At 67.1% G+C, this 18,493-nt stretch overlaps 4 protein-coding genes across 4 annotated transcripts in view; 1 reads left to right on the top strand and 3 right to left on the bottom strand.

Moving 5' to 3' along the window:
* Positions 1–359: 359 nt before the first annotated feature.
* On the bottom strand, positions 360–1,669 carry EMIHUDRAFT_216077 (hypothetical protein; the record flags this gene model as incomplete). Its single annotated transcript, XM_005762341.1, has 4 exons — positions 360–379; positions 812–996; positions 1,070–1,459; positions 1,584–1,669. 4 exons carry the CDS (start codon positions 1,667–1,669, stop codon positions 360–362), a joined length of 681 nt encoding a protein of 226 aa, XP_005762398.1.
* Positions 1,670–1,992: 323 nt separating this feature from the next.
* EMIHUDRAFT_465310 (hypothetical protein) lies at positions 1,993–7,595 on the top strand (the record flags this gene model as incomplete). Its single annotated transcript, XM_005762340.1, has 10 exons — positions 1,993–2,070; positions 2,145–2,738; positions 4,668–4,964; positions 5,207–5,323; positions 5,545–5,589; positions 5,736–5,931; positions 5,985–6,004; positions 6,770–7,011; positions 7,077–7,254; positions 7,337–7,595. The coding sequence occupies 10 exons, from the start codon at positions 1,993–1,995 to the stop codon at positions 7,532–7,534; spliced, it is 1,965 nt and encodes a 654-aa protein (XP_005762397.1). The 3' UTR covers positions 7,535–7,595.
* Positions 7,596–8,021: 426 nt separating this feature from the next.
* EMIHUDRAFT_216072 (hypothetical protein) lies at positions 8,022–9,715 on the bottom strand (the record flags this gene model as incomplete). The annotated part of the gene is made up of 7 exons (XM_005762339.1): positions 8,022–8,360; positions 8,470–8,569; positions 8,840–8,923; positions 9,035–9,089; positions 9,192–9,264; positions 9,500–9,604; positions 9,695–9,715. 7 exons carry the CDS (start codon positions 9,713–9,715, stop codon positions 8,022–8,024), a joined length of 777 nt encoding a protein of 258 aa, XP_005762396.1.
* Positions 9,716–17,862: 8,147 nt separating this feature from the next.
* The window catches only part of EMIHUDRAFT_452756 (hypothetical protein), a gene marked incomplete at both ends in the record, with an annotated part of 4,157 nt that continues 3,526 nt past the window's right edge, over positions 17,863–18,493 (bottom strand). The window contains 2 exons of the mRNA XM_005762338.1: positions 17,863–17,880; positions 18,018–18,332. Coding sequence (XP_005762395.1) covers positions 17,863–17,880; positions 18,018–18,332 — 333 coding nt within the window. The remainder of the gene's footprint in view (positions 17,881–18,017; positions 18,333–18,493) is intronic.

The following is an 18,493-nucleotide window of genomic DNA, read 5'->3' as shown; positions in this document are numbered from 1 at the left end:
GCACAGCGACGAATGCGGCACCGGCGACGCATGGCAGGCTGGTCATGACGCAGTTGTAGGGTGTTGAGTGTGTCGTCAGAGTGACTCTCTCTGTGTCAGGGATAGTCAGGGCCGTCCATCAGAGCTCCAGTAAGCTCGGAGACACCCCATTAGTGCGACTCGACCTCTTTGAGTCACTGCCTTCCCGGCGGTTTGGCTGTAGAGCCTCTACAACAAACTCTACAACAAAATCGCGCTCTACATCGCTCTACAACGCAGGCGCATCGTCACGCGGCGGATGTAGAGCTCTACAGCTCTACAGTGCTCTACATCTCTACAGCTCTACAGCGCTCTACACTCTACATCCTCTACACCCTCCCTCACAGGTCGCATGCAAGGCCTGCAGCCAGATGTGCGCCGAGACCGGCGCGAAAGAGTGCCCGGTGTGCCGGGCGCCAGTAATTTTTGTTCTAGAGGGCAGCGGTTTGGTACCTCCTGAGGCTGAGCGCGTTCAGACTCGGTGACCGGAGTTGGATGGTCCGATGGAGCTCGGCGAGCTCCATCAGAGCTCGGCGAGCTCCATCGGACCATCCATGGCCGGACGGCGGAGCGTGAGGTGGCGAGCGGAGAGATGTACCGCAAGACCAAAAAAACACGGATCTGACGCGATGTCCCAAAACGTCAGATCTGGCTCACCCAGGGCTGGACCTAGTCACGGACGACATGCTAGCCCAGCAGGCCGCTCCCACCGCCGCCCGCGGCGGAGGCAAGGCGGCAAAGGGTGGCAAGGGCGGCGGCAAGGGCAGTGGCAAGGGTGGTGGCCGTGGCGCACCAGACCCGCTTTGCGCCGCCGCCCTCAACGCCCGATACTCGGTTAGAGCCAGGATGGAGGTGCTGCCAGAGGACTGGCCGAGGAGCGTCACCTTGGCCGCGTCGCCGCCGAAGGCGGCGGCGTACTTCGCGACCCACCGCATCGCCAGCTGCTGGTCGAGGATGCCGTAATTGCCGCTCACTCCGCTTCGGCCGAAGCGAGCTCCTCCAGCGCGGCAAAGCCGAGCGCGCCGAGGCGGTAGTTGTAGTTCATCGCGACCAGCATCGCCCGCCCGCCGCTGCCCTGACCAGGTTCTCGATCGCGCCATACGAGGCGACGGACCCCTCGACGAGAGAGCCGCCGTACAGCCAGACAAGGACGCTGAGCCTGGCGGAGGCGTTGCCGAGCGCGGCGACGGGAGTGAAGACGTTGAGCGTCAGGCACTGCTCGGAGACGGCCGGAGGGCCGTACGGCGGTTTCATGCCAGGGCAGCCCGGTCCGTCGGCCAGGGCATCCAGTACGCCGTGCCAGCAGGCGGCGGGCGTCGGAGGTAGGAAGCGGCCAGCTTCGCCGAAGGGAATGCCGTGAAAGGCGGCGACGCCACCCGCTTGCGTCCGCCCCTGCACGACACCGCAGCTGGTGCGAGCAGTGACGGCAGGGCTCTCCTTCCTCGACAGTCTCCCTCTCGACAGTCAGGACAGCGGAGCGGGCGCTGGCGCACCACGCGCATGCGATGGCGAGGAGGAGGAGCAGACTCAGAACAACCAAGCCGCAATGGCGGTGAGGGCTCGACTTGCCGTGGTGCATCCGGCCGCCGTTCAACCGTTCAGCGACGGTGCGCTTGGGCGGCGCGGGGCCGAGCAGTGGCCGCGTGTGCATGTGCAGACACTGCAGATCTGAGTCGGGTGCACCAGCGAGAAGCCGTGGGGGGGTGGGGGGGTAAACACACACCGATGATGATCGGCCGCCATTTGTGTTTTCTTTGTTTGATTTTTTAAATTCGTGAGAGGGAGTTTTGTTCTCTAAATTATGTTTCTCCCCAAGTTCAGGATATAAGCTAGCACGATGCCGAGCATCCGGCCCGCTGGGTGCAATTCTTACTCCCCGGCGGAGGCGGGGGGGGGAGGGGGGGAGTTTGGGGTGGGACGGTTGGTCCATCCGGAATCGCGTGGCAACAAAGCGAGCTGTGCAGCATTCACAAAATGAAAGCTCTCGTCCTCGGAGCAACCGGCGGGTGCGGCGCGCCCTGCCTCCTTCGCCTGCTCGAGCGCGGCGTCGAGGTAAAGCGCCAAAAAACCCTGCCACCAGCCGCCTGCGAGGCCGCGTCTGAATGCATGTAATTGGCGCCGCTCAGGTCACGGTCATCGTCCGCTCGGCCGACCGCCTGCCGGCGGCAGCCAAGGGCCACACGAACCTGAAGGTCGTGGTCGCGCCAGAGGGTCACCTGGCGCTGCGCGTCGATGAGTTTGCGGCACACCTGCGCGGCGCCGACGCCGTAGTCTCGAGCTTGGGCCACAACCTCACCTTCAAGGGCGTATACTTCCCTCCTCGCATGCTCTGTGTTGACTCGGTGCGCCTCATCTGCGACGCCGCGCGCCAGCTGGCGCCGTCGACGCCGCTGCGGCTGGTCGTCGTGAGCACGGAAGGCGTGGACCGGCCCGACGGCGCCGACCCGAAGCGCGGCCTGTTGGAGCGCCTGCTGCTCTCTGTCCTGTGGCTCCTCCTGCCGCCGGTCGGCGACAATGAGGCCGTGCTGCCCTATCTGCACACCGAGGCGTCGGCCAACCCGCACGTCGACTTCGTGGCGGTGCGGCCCTCTGACATGGTCGACGGCGACGAGCGGCCGTACAGCGTCTTCGCGACGCTCCAGAATGGGATCTTCAACGCCGGCCAGTCGACCAGGGCCAACGTCGGCGCGTTCATGGCCGACCTGGTGACGAAGACCGAGGTGTGGACCAAGTGGCGGAACGACTGTCCACAGCTGCTCGACGACACGAAGAAGGCGGCGTGAAGCGTATAGAGGCTCGAGGGCTGTGCCCCATTCTCCCGGCCTGGTCGCGCCCTGTAGCGCCCTCGCGATCGGACGGTTGTGCGTGTTCTCTAGTCTCGTTCTCGGTTGTGTGGGATTCGTTTGTGCAAAGCAGCGGATCTGTCGTACCCCGGTTTATTGTGTTCCATGCGCGAACGAACTAGAATGAAAGGGAATCACGACCAGGCTCCAGGGCGGCGCGAACGGAGTGACAGCGCGCAGGCGGGCCCCTCCGCAGGGCAGCGCGCCGGCGAGACAGGGCAGCGCCCCGGCGAGGCCGGGTGGGCTCTACAACAATCTCTACAGCAAAATCGCGCTCTACATCGCTCTAGAACGCACGCAGTGCCCGCGGCGGATATAGAGCTCTACAGCTCTACAGCGCTCCACAGCTCTACACAGCTCTCTACAGCGCTCTACACTCTACATCCGCTACACCCTCCCTCAGCTCTGGAATGGCTACTTTAGAATGGTCGACAATGTTGGTTCCGGAATGTTGGTTCAAGAAACTGGCCCCACTGATCCTGAGCTTCTTGCGGATCATATGCAAAACTTCTCGAGCTGGCGTGGGTTCATCATGCTTGATGCTTCATGGGCGGCAAGCTCTGTCTCTGGCCGATAATCGTACTGAACAAGATGTCATGACCAGCTTCCTCCCCGACGTTATCACGCGCCCAGTCTGAAGCAAATCCGGTTTTTCCTAATGCTCGAGCACTCGCGGGCCTCCAGAGAGATCTTGGATGAAAGGGCATGCGCCTGCTTCGAGCAGCCGCGCACGGATGCGAACACGCTCGCGTTGGCTGCCCGCGAAAGCTGGGCTAGCATGGTGCAGTGCGGGTACTAGTCCTCTAGACGAAGCTGCCAACAGCAACAGCAATGGACCCCCGGCAAAGAATTTCACCACAGGCCGGAACACTCACTTTTCAAAGAATTCTACGAATACAAGCCCCTCTCACAGCAGACTGGCACGGACTAGCACCACAAAAGGCACAGCAGACGGCGGCCCCTTATGGGCCGTCGAAGGCCGACATACTCCTCCGGCCCAACGCGGCCAAAGGATAACCACCTCGAGAACCTGGAGAACCTCCGGTTGCGCGCCCCCTTCCCAACCCTCTTATTATTATGTATATGTGTGTCTCGCGCCTTGCGGGGGGGGAGCGGAAAGGAGGAACCTCTTCCCAAGAGCACCACTCTTGGAGCGCCGCCACTACCACCCACCGAGCGCTGCAAGCAGCGCCGGGCAATGACGGCTTACCGCCCACCCAGCCCCCCCCTCGGCACACCCCGGCAGCCAATGTGTGGCGGCTCGAACCCAGCTCGACGGCGGCGAGGTCCGGCATCGTGGCGCTGGTCGTCTCGCCGAGGGCTGCCTCTCGACTTTACTCCCGCGTCACAGCGAAGCACGAGAAGCGACAGCCCGCAGCGCACTGCCGTCCAGTCGGCGAAGGGATGGCTGCTGCGCAAAGTGATCAGTTCTAATGGATGTACCGGGGCCCGACGGATAGATGAATCCGGGGCACCCTCCCCTCAGACGCGGGACAGATGATGACGACATGGCTGCCTAGGGGGCAAAAGAAAAACCCGCTGCCGCCGCAGCCTCCTTTGCCACCAGCCGCCAAGGCACTCAGCTCCACTTCTGATGGTCTGCTTCCTCCTCTGTCCGGACACGCCGCCCGAGCGGGTACGCATCCGCCGCCCCGTGCCACTGGGAAATCCGCCGCCACGGAGTATCCGCTGCCCGTCGCTTGGCGCTGCGTCCGACATCTCCACTCCCTACTGAAGCGACCCCGCCCCTGCCGGCTCCTCCGCGCATCTCCACTCGCCACCGAGACTTGAGCGCTCCTTACTCAGGCGGACGCCAAGGGCGGCAAGGGCGTCGAGCAGGGCAAATTCATTGCGGCGCAGCACAACCCGAACCAGTTTGCGCTCGGACTCAAGGACGCGTGCTGCGTTGAGCCGGGCTGCTGCATCCTCTCCGGCCTCGGCGCGCCCTTTGGCCTGACCGCGTGCTGGACCCGCAAGGCTGTGCTCGACAAGTACGCGGGCGGCATGCAGAACTACGTTTGCTTCCAGGGCTACATCCCCAACTGCTGCTGCATGGACACGTCCGACATGTGCCGCGGCTCCGAGCTCGGCCTCTGCCTCGAGGCAGCGCCTAGAGAGAGAGGGGGCGGGGCGGGGAGGGAGGGAGCGAGAGAGAGCGAGAGCGAGCGAGCTAGCGTATCGACGTGTAGCCGAGTTGTTGCCCCCGCCCATGCTCGGCATCGCTCCCCTTCCCTGAGCTCGGCGTCGTCCCGCTGCCCGTCCTCAAGCATTCGCGTTGCCGGCGGCTAGGGCCACAGCCGCCGCCGCCTGCCGTGAGCCCCCCTCCCTCCGCACTGGTCGCGCAGGGCTGCTGCTGCCCCGTCTTCTCCATCTCCATCGCGCGGCTGCACCTCATGGACTCCAAGCGGATCCGGCCCGACCCGTGGGACTACCAGATCATCGCCTTCTCAAACTGCCTGCAGGTGTGTGCAAAAGTGCTCGGCCACACACAAACCGACATGAGCCCCGCGGCGCGGGGAACGCGCTCGGGGGGGGGGGGGACTAGCCCCGGATCCCGCAGCGGGGGGGGATTGAATTACCGCCGCACAGGCCGAGCGAACGGCGCTCGGCTGTGTCTTGCCCTCTCCCGCCCTCTCTCGATCTCTCTCACCGAGCCTCCCGCCTCCTCTCCCGCCCTCCGCAGCTCGCCTCGTGCATCCTCGACATCATCGCCATCTTTGTGGAGGAGGTGCGCGGGCTCCCTTCCCTCGCAGCCAACGAGGGCCCGATGACGGAAGCTGTAGTCCCGCAAGCAAGATGCAGTCCCGCCACACATAGGAGGCGACGCTCGTGAGGAGCAACACCCCCCCTCCCCCCTCCCTTTCTTGCTCGCAGGCACGCGAGGCGGCGAACATCGTCGACCTCATTGCTGACCTCGTCACCCTCTCTGTCGCCGGCTGCATGGGCGCCCAGATCAACCACGAGATCAAAACGGACGCAAACGGCGCCGAGCAGCACCCCCCCTCCCCCCCCCCCCCCCCCTTCCCCCTCCCCCTTTCACCCCCAACCCCCTCACCCCCCCCCGGTCCCGGTGCGGCGGAGGCGTGTAGGGCGCCTCTCACACACACGTGCTGCTGTGAGCAGGTATCAAGGAGCACCCCGTGGTGATTGGCATCCCCGTCGCGCAGGGCGGCCCGACCCCCGCGGCCGAGGAGATGGCGCGCTGAGCAAACTCGAGGCAAGGCGGCTGCGTCCATCTTCTCAAGGGCCATCCCAGCCTCGTGCCGCATGACTCAGGATCAGGTTCGAGATACACAGTACTAGTAGGACACTAGCGCGCAGCGGACGCGCCGGGGCCGTGGCCGCCGTATGTTGCATGTGTCTTGTGTGGAGTACCAGCCCGGCGCCAAGGGAGTCGGCTGTGGAGGGCCGGTTTGCGTTCTCTGGACAAGTTCAAGGGACGAACCAGATACCAGTTCCACCCGCGAGACGTCACTCCCTTCAGGTATATAGCAAATTTTGCCTTGTGCTTGGTTCGCGTGAGGGTCAAACTTTCTATAAACGACAAAAAGAAAAATCCTTGCCGCGCCAACCCCCCCGCCCGTCCAGCCTGTCCAGCCCCCCCGGGGGGCCAGCGTGGTTGGGCCAACATCTATCTGACCATGTTCACGACAGTGCGCCTCAAAACGTTGGCTAGCCGCTGTCCTGCGCGTGCGGTGATTGCCCAACGAGGTGTGTATCCCTCGCAAGCGGGTCAGCGAGCGTCCGTCTCGCGAGCGGGTCAGCGAGCGGGTCAGGCTCGCCCGCTGTGCTCTCCTGCCACATCCAAAGGCAAGTCAACGCTGCTAGAATGGTGTGAGAGCAACCCGATAAAGTTCGGGGTCGGTGTCGCTACCGTCAAGACTCAGGCCGCCGACCTCCTCACCCAGAAAAGCCTCGAGGGCAAGTCGTGGGCCGAGATCGACTGGCGACGAAACGGACTCTTCACCGTCTTTGGCTTTGCGTACCAGGGCTGCTTTCAGTATTACCTGTACGTGACCCTCTTCTCGCGGTGGTTCGCGGGCGCGGCGCGCTTTGTCAACCAGCCGCTGAGCGTCAAGCTCACCGATTACGCCGGCCAGCGTGACGTGCTCAAGCAGATTGCGTTTGATGTGCTGATTCATCCGATCTGGTGCACTTCCGAGCGCCTTCCCTCGGGCTGCACACCTGGGATGATCCACAGCGCACACGGCGCAGGTTCTTTCCGATGTACTACACGCTCAAGGAGGCGCTGTGCGGCCACCCCAGCCTCTTTGATGGCGAGTCGCCCGCTGCAATCGGCAAGGTTGCGCTCTCGAAGTACGCCGCCAACAACTTTGACACCCGCAGCGAGGACGGCCTCCTCACCGACTGGATCGCCTTCTGGAAGATCTGGGTGCGGGGCCCTGTGGGATGGGGGGCGTCGCCGCTGCCCTCCCTCACCCAGCCGGCTTCAGCCTTCACGCCTTGGCCAATAGGTGCTGGGCGATGTGGTGGTGTACGGCTTATGCCCGATGTGGGCACGGCTGCCAGCGAACCACGTCTTCTCCTTCGTGTACATCTGCGTGCTCTCCTTCATGCGCGGGTCGTCTGCCGAGAAGGACTTGCCCTGCGTAATCGTCGAGCACGAGAGCGACGGTCCCAGCGAGCAGAACCAAATCCGAAAGGATACGTGAGGTGGGTAGACGTTGCGGAGTATTTTGTACCACATTTTTAATGGGCCAGTGTGCTCCCCGCTGTCCCTCAGCGCTCAGGCACCTCGTTGCGCCACACACCTCGCTGCAGGGCGCTACACACGACACACGTGTGAGGTGGGTGTGTGGCGCGTGTGGGTGTGCGCCCCCGAGAGGCGAGAGTCCAGTCCGCCGAGCCGGGTGGAGGTCGCCTTCCGCCGCGCGCCCCGGCGCGCCCGCTGGCCGCGGGGCCCTTTTGTGGTCTCGCCCGCGTCACCCTCGACACGGGGTGATCAAGGTTCAAATACAAGCGATTTTTTTTACACACTGTAAACGGGCGGGGGGCCCACTGCGACGTGAATTACATTTACAACCACCGCGCGGGAGAAGTCGAGCCACAAGGCGGGTTCCACGTCACAGCTCTCAGCTCACGCCCTAGTACGTAGTAGTAGTACGCCTACCGGTGCCGGTGCCGCGAGCACCTGCGTTCTCACAAATCGTCAATGTCGCCGAAGAGGTCCGCCTCGAGCGCCTTCGTCCGCGCGTCTGCGTCGCCGGACCGGGCCGTTGCCATCCCCGGACCACCGCTCGCCACCGCCCCTTGAATGGTGGGCGCGGGCGTGGCGGCCGGTTCGGCGGGAGTGGTGCTCGCAACCGGCGGCGCAGAGGAGCCCGCTGGCGGCGCGCCGACGCCAAGAGAGACCATCGAACCACCGTGCGGCGTGAAGTAGCTCGGCGCCGCCGCGGCACAGCGCTGCACGGCCATCACCCAACGCGCAAGGTTCCACGGCGCCGTGGCGGTGTGGCGTGCCTTGGCAGAAAGAGCGACCTGCGCACAGGAAACGATCTGGAAAGAGCGAGAGGGCGGGAAGGGGGGGGGGGGGGGAGCCCGCCTGCGAGAGCGACAGCGGTGCGCTGGCGTTGCGGAGCACGGCGACCATCAGCCGCGTCACCTCCACATCGTTCGGCCCGGCCGATTGCGGCACGGCGCTGGCCACGACCTGCTGCTCAGAGGCAGACGGGGCCGTGGCCGCCGCCCTCGAGGGGACAGCGGCGCTGGACGAGGATGGCGCTCCGGCGGCGCCCCCCTTGCTTCGCTTGGGAGGGGGTGCCGCTCCGCTGCTGCCGCTCGATTGCCGCACGAGCCGCGGGGAGGAGGAGGCGGCGGCGGCGGAGGTGCGGGCGGCCGCGGCGTCGAGCGAGGCCCGCGCGGCGGCAGCGGCTTGCGCGCCGATGGCCGCCGGCTTTGGCCGTGCCGGGGCGCTCGTGCGGTCGCGCTGCGCGGCGCGCTTCCTCTCCTCGATGTACTTGGAGCGCTCCTCCCGGAGGCGCGAGGCGAGCGGCGCGTGCTTCGCGTCGAGCAGCGCCGTGCAGAGGAAGGAGGCGACGTGCCTGCTCAGAAACAGGCGCGTGAGGCGACGATGCCATCAGGCGCGTAGAGCACGCGCGCGGGGGAGGGTGCGCCGCTCGTAGAGCAGCGTGTCGCGCTTGAGCCCGGCCGACTCCGCCTTGGGCAGCCGCTCCCACGCGTTGGACAGGATGATGTTGTACAACTTGCCTGAGACGGGTGTGACCGACGCGTGTCAAAGGGCATGGCTACAAAAGGCCCTTCGGAACCCGGTGTGTGGCGTGTTGCCGGCGCGCGCAGGCACGTGGTCACGGCATTGCAGCAGCACCTCCGCCGCCAGCCGCAGCACCAGCCCGTCGCCTGCGCCCCACGTCGTCGCCGGCGCCTACGGGAAGACTCCGAGAGAGAAAAGTTCAGGGAAAGCTCCGGGAAAGTTCTGCCCAACGCGTCGCCGCCGCAGCCTCGCCGCCCGTTCTGGACTGCTCCCGGGACAGCTCAGCCGACGCGCTGCGCTGCAACGGCGCGCCTGCCCCCGCAGATGCAGGGGCGGCACTCTTGTCGGCCGCAAGCGCGGAAGCGGCCGAGAGGGCGAGGGCGTACGCGGCGTGCTGCGTGCAGACCCAGAGCAGCGGGTCCGCCTTGCCGTCGCGTGGCCGCCGCTCAAACTCGGCGGACCACGCGCGCAGCGGGCCCGCCCACAAGTGGGGGGAGGAGGCGCCGGCGGCCTGTCACAACGCGCGAAGAGTTGCACGAACGGCGCGCGTCGGCGGGCCGTGGGGTGGGGTGGCTCTGTCTCTGTGCTTCGCCGAAGGCACATGCCACATGCACATGCACATGCTGCGTGCACATGCACGTGCATGTGCATGTGCGTGACATGCACATGCGCATGCTCTCCCCCTTCGAATCTCCAAAACCCTCGGGTGGGCCTCGGGGTGTGTTCTCGCTCGGGAACGCGCCGACGGGACGAGCTCCCCGCGCAGGAACAGGGGCTCCGGCTCCTCCTTGCCCTCGGCCTTCCTTTGCCGTACGCCGTCAGGCATCGCGCGGAAGAGGGAGCGCGCCGCGCCTACGGTGGTGTTCAGATGCGGTCCAGAGACGGACCCTGTGGGCCGGCATCGCGAACGGTAGGGAGCGCGCGGCCCCGCCTACACATCTCAGGGTGTGGAGCGGGCCTCGGCTGTGTTCTCGGGGGGGGGGGGGGGGGGGGGGGGGGGGAAAAAAAGACCCACCCCCCGGGGCCCCAACCTTTTAAGGGCGGAGGGGGGGAATGGGGAACGCGGCGCGCTTCTTGGACTGGAAGGGCTGCTCGAGGCCGCCCCCCGTGTGCTCGAAGAGGTGGAGCAAGCCGATCGCGCTCGCTTCGGGCAGCGGCACCGAAGGCGAACCGCCGGGAGGGCGACAGCGAGGCGCGTACGACGGCGCCGCTTCGAGGCAGCGGTAGATGGCTCGTTCGGTGCGCAGCCAGAGCCCGATTGGAGCGACTGAGTAGTCCAGCGTGCCGCCGAGCAGAGCACCAGACAGCACGCGCACCCCGGCCGCGCCTGTTTCGCAAAAGCGCGCGTGAAGAGGCGCTGCGCACAGCGGCACCGGGACGCGCTCCCCATCCGCGCCCGCGACAGCAGCAGCGGCCGCCGCGGGGCCGCCTCCGGCGCCCGGAGAGGCGGCGTCGTTGGCGGCGGGCGCGCGGGGAGGCACGTGGCCGAGGAGAAAGACGGGCGGCTGCCCATGCTGGCCGAGCCGCTCGAGCACCTTGAAGAGGTCCGGTGCGGGCGGGTAGGTTTGCGGCTCGTACACCTCAGCACCGCCTTCGCCGCCTCCGACGCCGTTCCCGCCGCTGTCGCCGCTCGCGCCTGCGCCGCCGCCGCCGCCGCCGCCGCCGCCGCCGCCCTCGTCGGCCTTCGGCGCGAGGACGAGGGCGAAGCGTCGGAGGCGGCGGCAAGGAAGCCCCCCGGCGCCGAGCGGCGGCGCCTCGCCCGTGTCGAATGCGGCGGGCAGCAGCGCGTCCGAGAGCGGCCGGCCTGCCGTGCCTACAGGAGGGTGATGAGAAAGTTCGGAGAAGGATCCTGTCAGGCTCAGAGCGCCCGGCACCACCGCGCCGGGCGGCGCCCACACGCCCTGCATGCGCGGGTGCGGCTTGTGGAGCTCATACCAGCAGCCGGCGCTGCGCACCCACACGCAGAACGAGGCGCCACCGCCGGGACCCGGGGAGCCGGGCCCCGCGGGCGCCGGCGCCGGCTGCACGCGCCATTCCTGTACCGCCGTGCTCGACACCCACAGCCGCGCCGGCCAAGCCTCCTTGGGTGCTGCCTCGCCCGCCCCGTCCGCCGACCCCGCGTTGGTCGCGGCAGTCGGCATCAGCTGCCCGACGAGGCGGAGCCCGGCGGCGGCGCTCGCAGCGTCCGGTGGCGCGTTGCCGTCCGTTGCTCCAAGCGCGACTGCACCGCCGGCAGGGAGCAGCCCCGCCGGCAGACGCCGGAAGAGGTCGACGGCGACGCCGCGCGAGTCCAGCAGCGAGAAGGCGGACAGCCGCACCGATGCGGCGACGGCGAGGACCGCGCCGTCTGCGGCGTCGGAGGCCTCGTACAGCGCAGACTGAGCCGCGCCCGCCGCCGCCGGGCCGCGGGGAGGGCAGCGCTGGACGCGGCCGTAAGCGGCGGCGACCGAGGAGGAGAGGAAGTGCTGCTCGGCGAGCGCGGCGCCGGGGGATGCGCCCGGGGGCGGCCAGCAATGGCGGAACGACGGCGCCGGCGCGCAAGGGGGGTCGCGGCGCAGCAGGTACCACGCGCGCGCAGTGCGCAGCCACACAGACTGCAGCTTGCCCGCGCCGCGGTGCTGCAGCGTCCACCCGAGGACCGGGCCGACCCGCAGATACCTCCAGCTACCCTCGTCGCCCGGAGAGGCGCCCGGCACGACGAGGCCGCTCAGAAAGAGGCCGCCCCGCCCGCCCGCCTCTGCCGCCTCCGCCGCTCGCTCCGCCTCGCGCTCGACGTCGCGCTCGCCGTCGAGCTCGCCGCGGCCTCCCGCCACCGCGGATGCGACGATGCGCCCCGTCGCGATCGCTCGCACAGCAGAGGGCTCTTGCCGCGCCGGTGCGGCCGGCGCCGGCGCCGCCGACGCTGCTGCCGCGGAGGCGGCGGGGGCGGCCGCCGCGCTGCTGTCTGCCAGCGAGGGCTTCGTGCCTCGGTTGGTCGCAACAAGCGCCGCGGCGCGCGCGACAATTGGCGCGTCGTCGTCGTCGCTCGAGTCGGGGGTGGGCGGGCGCGGCCAGCGCCAGTCGTCGCCCTCGGCGGAGAGCTGGAGGGGGCCGTCGTCGTAGTGCGCCTTCCACTGCGTCACCTTTGACAGAGCAATAGATCAATTAATCGGCCGTCGCCGGTGGCCGCCTTCTACCGCGACCTCGATTGCGGAAAGTGACGTGAGCGGTCGCGGGCAATCGCAGCGGCGAGGGTCAGGCTGCGGGCGGCGACGGGGAGGGGGAGGGCTGCGGCGGCGGCGGCGGCGGCGAGGGCGGGGCGGGCGGCGGCGGCGAGGGCGGGGCGGGCAATTGCGGGTGAAATCACCTTGATTCGGAAGGCGCCCGACTTGAGCACCTTTGTCACGCGGCACGAGGCCCAGCACTGCCGCATCTTCCCGCGCTCCTCCCACTCCACCGCCGTCTGCAGCAAGTCCCCCACCTGCGGCTGCCTGCCGCTCTCGCGCCCGGCGGAAGACGCAACTGCCGCGGGGCTCGGCGCGGGCGCGTCTTCCTCCGCCGCCGCGGCCCGCGCCCGCGCGGTCTGCTTGACCTTTGGGACATGCCATGGACGTGTCACGGACGTGTCTTGGACGTGCCACGGTCGTGCCCCGCGCGGACCTGTCGCTTCTTCCGCCCGGCGCTGCTCGCCTGCTCCTCCACCGCGCCGCCCTCTGCCTCCCCCTCCGCCTTCTCCAACCGCTCCGCCCCCTCCACCTTCTCTGCCTCCTCCGCCTTGACCGTCGTCTTGGCCGCCGCCCCGTCAGCCGCCTCCCCGGCCGCCCCCGCCCCCACCTCCGCCTCGTTCGCGCTTGACGCGTCGCCCTTGCCCGGTGCGGCGCCAGGGCTCGCCTCAGCAGATGCCGCCGCGCCTATAGGAAGGTCCAGCAGGCTCCGGAAAGGCGCTCGGGAAAGCTCGAATGCCGCAGCGGCCGCCGCGCCCTCGCCGGCAGCCTCGCCGCCTCGGCCGCCGCCCGAGCAGGCGCTCGTCGGGCGAGAGGAGCAGGCCGAGCCCGCCCGCGGGCGCCGGCCCAGTCCCTCGTTGTTGTAGTCTGCCAGCCGCCTCAGCGCGATCGGAAGCGACTCGTCGCCGCCCTCGCCGCCGCCCTCGCCGTCGCCGTCGCCCTCCTCGCCCTCCTCGCCCTCCTCAGAGTCGGTCTCGTCGAAGATCTCGTCGCGGTCCATCCGCTCCTGAGGGGCGAGGAGTCGGGACCGGGCTCGGCCCGCTGCACTCCGCTCCGTCTCGGCGACACTCCGTCTCCTCCGCGCCTGCGGCTTCTCGCATGTGTTGCGGTCCGTCGGCGACATCCAGCAGAACCACCTGCACGTGCCATGGACATGTCAGGGATGTGTGCTGATGCGCGGCGGCTGACGCCCAAAATGACACCGCTCGGGAAGGTTCTCCGGCTTGTACATGTCCTCGAGCGGCAGCCGCCGCCACTTGTCGCACTTGTCGCACTGCGCCCAGTAGCACTGCTCCACCTCACCCTCCTCTCCACTCTCCTCATCCGACTCCTCGCCGCTGTCCTCGTCACTGTCGCCCTCGCTGCCGCTCTCCCCGCCGCCGCCGCCGCCGCCACCACCGCCGCCGCCGCCGCCGCTGCCGCCGTCGCCAGGCTCCACTCGCGCCCGCTTTGCGCCCGGCATCGCCGCCTTCGGCGCCCGGCGCCGCTGCTTCCTCTGGCCGTTTGGCTTGCTCCGCCTGCTCGGCGCGGCCGCGTCTTCAAGCAGCACGACTGAGCCATCGTCGGCGGGGACGAGCGTCGCGGCGGCGTCGGGAGTCGTGCAGGCGAGAAGGTATGCGGCAGGCGGCTCCTCCGCACCGGGCGGCCCGAGTTGGCTCGGAAGGCTTCGCAGCGCGACCAGGACGCCTCGCGAGTCACGCAGTGTGAAGTGCGCCAGCTGCAGTCTGGGCAGCTCACCGATCTGCGCGAGCGCCGCGTCGGCCGGCGGCGCGCTCTCGGTCGCAAGCGCTTCTACGTCGCCGCCAGTCGCCGAGCCGATCAATTCCGACTCGGAGAGCGGCGCTCCAGAGCGATACACAAGCCGCCTGGTGCACGAGGAGCACTCGGCGGCAGCGGCGCAACCTCGTAGAAGCGGCGGCACCGTGAGCTCCGCGCCGCAGAAGCCGCAGGCCAGCGTCGAGGCCATCGCGCAGCGAAGAAGAATTTTTAGACGCCAGCCTCTCTCACAGCACACGGCACGACAAGGGCGCGATGCGAAGAGAATTTACTACGCACTAGACGGTTTGGCCGGCGCCATGTGGCGCCGGGCCCCGCCCTCCAGGGCTTGACGCGTCTGGTGCCAGCGACGCAAACGGCGAGTGTTTTGCGACGGGTACTTGTAGTGTTAGGAGCAACACGACGCCGATCGTTGAAAGTAGCAACCACTCACACACACACACACGCCTCTAACCAACTGGCTCAGTTGAAGAGGCCGCTCCCACAGCTCTCACACCTATCTCTCTGGTACACAATATTGGAAGCGTTGTGAATTGTAGACCATTGGCCTCCTAAAAATCTCTCTCTCAACTCTCTCTCCGTAAGACTTCGGAGAAGGCAAGCCGTGAAGTTGTCAACCGTCTCGGCGTCGACAACAACTCTCGAACCAGTCGTGCTGCGGGAACGGCCCCTCTGATTGCTCTGACAGGCACGCCTTGCACCTCGCCATGGATCCGCGGCAGAAGCCAATCCCGCAACGCTTTCAGGAAAGAGAGGAGGAAGACGCAACCAAAACTGCTCCAACCAGTAGCTCCATACGTTGCCTTTCACTGTGTAGGAGTTGTTGCAGCTTCTCGATCTTTGAAGTCTTGTCCTGCAGCAACATTTTCTGCTTCCAAATGTAGTCTAATACGTCATCGCACCTCCGCCATGAGGACGGCCTTGTGCGAGCGCTGTCGTTGAGAACGAAGCGGCCCGAGTGTTCTGTTGCCTTCAAGGCATATTTCCTGAGCTGAGGTAGCTCGTTCCCTTGGTGAGGGCGGTCGTGTTTGTCATGGCCGGGTCGTGCATGTACGTCTGGGCGACGTCCGTCGGACTACGGTCCGTTTAGCAGGTCTTTGATCGGCTTCAAATCGTCCTCCTTCACGCCGCTCGCGATGTTGGTACGGGCGAGGTCGGGTGTCTCGGTCATGGTTTTGAAGAGGGAAGTCGTGCTCCCCCCCCCCCGAGCTGCAGATCCCGGCCGGTCACATTCGTGTACGTCTCCACTGATACGCAAGGTACTGTCCAGTTGTGGGGAAGTCGGAGCGGCTCTGAATGCGCATGCCGAGGATCGAGTGTGACTCAAAGCGCACGGGGTTGGTGCCGCCGACCGTCGGGAGAAAGCCGAGGAGTGCCAGGAGGATCCAGAGGGCGCCGACGGTGCCGATTCCGCCGCAGAGAGTGGCGGTCGAGGCCAGGCCGTGCGCGTGGGCCGGTTGGGCTCGGTCCCGTCGACAGGCTCCTCCGGGGAGGCCGGCTTTCCCCGTGCCGGTTCTCCCCAACCAACCCCGCCGGCAGCGCGAGCTGCCGGCCATATTGAGCGGTTCGTCCGCGTCGCGCACTCGTCCCAACCGGGGGCCGCAGACTGGTTCTGCGCGCCAACGGCTGGTGACGCTGTGTTGCCCTTGAGCTAGTCCTTCCCCGGTCGCCTAGCCTCTGCGCTGTCTGGCGAACGCCTGTATGCCATGCGCGCGGACCACGCTTGCGTGGATACGTGGCTGGCAGGCTGACCCGTGTGCGGGGTAACCCGCGCACGGGGAAGCTTCACGGGTTCGAGTCGTCAAACATTAAGCAGCGGAGGTGTGCCGAGGGGGACCGGGAGGCGGTAAGCCGTCGTTGCCCGGCGCTGCTTGCAGCACCATGGCGATGGCGCTAAGAGGTTCCTCTTTTCCGCGCCCCCCCCGCAAGGCGCGCGATACACACGCATATCGCTGGCACAGAGGGCGAAAAGAAAAACTTTGTCGCACCACATATTTTTTGGATCACTCATGCACAAGGCGCTGAACTAATCGCGCATATAAACACCACAAACAGACCAACATTCTTGTTGTCGTTTGCACGTCGCTCGTCGGCCGGGGTGCAGGGCCGAGCGTTTTAAATCTCTCGGTCAGTGGGGGCCGAGCCGCCTCGGGGTGGCGGGCGGGCGGGCGTTTTGAAAAACAGAAAACAGAAAACAAGAGGGGGCCCGGGGGCCCAGGCCCCCCACTGGGAGTAGAAAATACGCCCAAGGGGGCCAAGGAGGCGGCGCGGGGAAGCAGCATCAGGGGTGGGAGCAGGAAGGATGGCGCTTAGGGTCGGCTTTGAACAAGGATTTCCAGGTTTTAGATCAGTATTGGTGTCGGCACACATCCCCACATGAGGTCAGCGGCGCGCAGTGCCTCTCTCGCAGGCTGATTTTGGCTGTTTTCGAGTTTGTTTTTGTTTTCAGACTAGGGGGACCAACCCCCTCAGAGGCGGCGGGCGGGCGTCCACTGACCGAGAGATCAAAAACGCTCGGCCCAGCCCCGCACGGGTTTAGTGCGCGAGATGCGTGGCTTCCTGGGGTGGGCGGCGACCACCGCCGGCCCCGACGGGGCGCCGCGCAGGGCGACCCCCTTCGCAGTCGCGGCCCCCCTTCTCGCGTGCTGCCGCCTTGCCGTCTCGGGGCAGCAGGTCCCGCTCTCCCCGCTGCTCCTCGCTCTTTGCCCGCTCACATTCGCTCTGACGGGCGATGCGTGGGCGCGAATCCTGGCGGCGCTTGGCGGAGCGGGGCTCTTCGACGCCCCCCTCGTCTCAAGCGACTACCTCCTAGAGGCCCTCGCCGCCCTCGCGATCGCCGACGCCTCTGCGCTCGAGGTGGGGGCAGGCGACCTCCTCCCCGTCGAGGGGGTTTCCCCCCAGGCGGCTGTCGCGGCCCAGGCGGCGGCACCGGCGCGCCGCGGTGGTGCCGGGCGGGGCTCCGCCCCTGCGCGCCTGGCGCGGGCGGCAGTGCCGGCCCGCCCAGCCCTGGAGGCCGACGCCGACTTCTTCGCCCACACTACCTTGGGGCTCCTGGAGGACCCGGTCCCGGACGCGGCGCTACCGTGGCTGGGGGGGCTCCGATCTCCATCTCTCAAGTACTCTCTAATCTCCAGCGTCGCCACATCTTAGGCCGGATCCAGTCAGATCTCCGATCTCCATCTTCAATCTCCAATCTCCAACGTCGTCATCTTAGGCCGGATTCAGTCAGAAGTGTCAGATCTCCGATCTCCATCTCCAATCTCCAACCTACAATCTCGATTCCATTCGACGTAAGACGTAGACGAGTCGAGCCCGTTGTTGCTGTGTGCTGCACGCCCTGCGAGCGGGGCGGGGTGCGCACTGTCCCTCTGTGTTCGTGCGTCGCCCATCTCTCCTGGAGATATGTCTGCTCTCTATTTATTTATTTACGAGTCGAGCCCGCGACGCCGCGGCTTGTAGAGCACGGCCACCTCAGAGCTACCTGCCGCGCCCTGTGCGCTGTGCGCTGGTGGGCCCTGCGTGGGAAGATTCTTTTACGACGATGCCACAGAGTCCCGTGCCTAGCTCACATACATACATCTCCAATCCACTCAATTTCATCCGCATCGATTCCAATCATACCATAGCACATATCAACCCGGCACCCCAAGCGATCTCTCACGTCTCAGCACCAGACAGCACCAAACAATCACCCCACTAGGTTAAGCTCGACTCGCGACGCGCCCGCCCACATGACGGCCACCCGCCCACCGTGCGGGCAGCGAGGCGGTGCCCATCTTGAGGAGCTTACTTACTCCGACACGAAGGCCTGCGCGCAGCGAGGGATGGCGCGGGGCGTGAGGCATGGACGGGGACAGCGGGAGGGGCTGGGGCGGCGCTGCGCTGCAGGGGCGTGAGCAAGGGCGAGGGGCCGGGGCTGCGCGCCTCGAAGCGGTCGAAGGCGACGTAGTGCGCCACGAGGGCGCTCTGGATCGCTTTCATAGCGCCGGCCGGCTTGGCGTCGAGCGACGCGAGGGCGGCGTCGATGAGCTCGACGATCGCCTCGTGGTCCGCCTCGTGCTCCTCGACGTCGATAGCCTCGTGCGCGAAGGTCATCTCGACGGCGGCGTTGAAGGTGAAGGCATCCTTGAGGCCGAGGAAGCAGACGCGGCCGGCGATGTTGACGCACGCATCGAGGGCGTTGGTGAGCGCGAGGACCTCGACCTTGGTGGCGTTGACCTTCTCCATCTCCTCGGCCGAGACGGCGAGCTTGATGGGCGCCTGCGCACGGGCGGAGAGGGAGGCGTGGGGTGGGGAGACGCCCAAGGAACAATGCGTGCTCGCCTGGAAGACGTCGCGCGTGTAGTGGATAGTGCTGCGAGGGGTGCGATCCGCACCAAGATTGCGTTGGCGCGGGAGGCGATCGACGGTATGGGCGTGAG

The sequence above is a fragment of the Emiliania huxleyi genome (genome assembly GCF_000372725.1).
Source record: "Emiliania huxleyi CCMP1516 unplaced genomic scaffold EMIHUscaffold_68, whole genome shotgun sequence".
Lineage (NCBI taxonomy): Eukaryota > Haptophyta > Isochrysidales > Noelaerhabdaceae > Emiliania > Emiliania huxleyi.
This window is presented reverse-complemented; position numbering and strand designations above follow the sequence as displayed.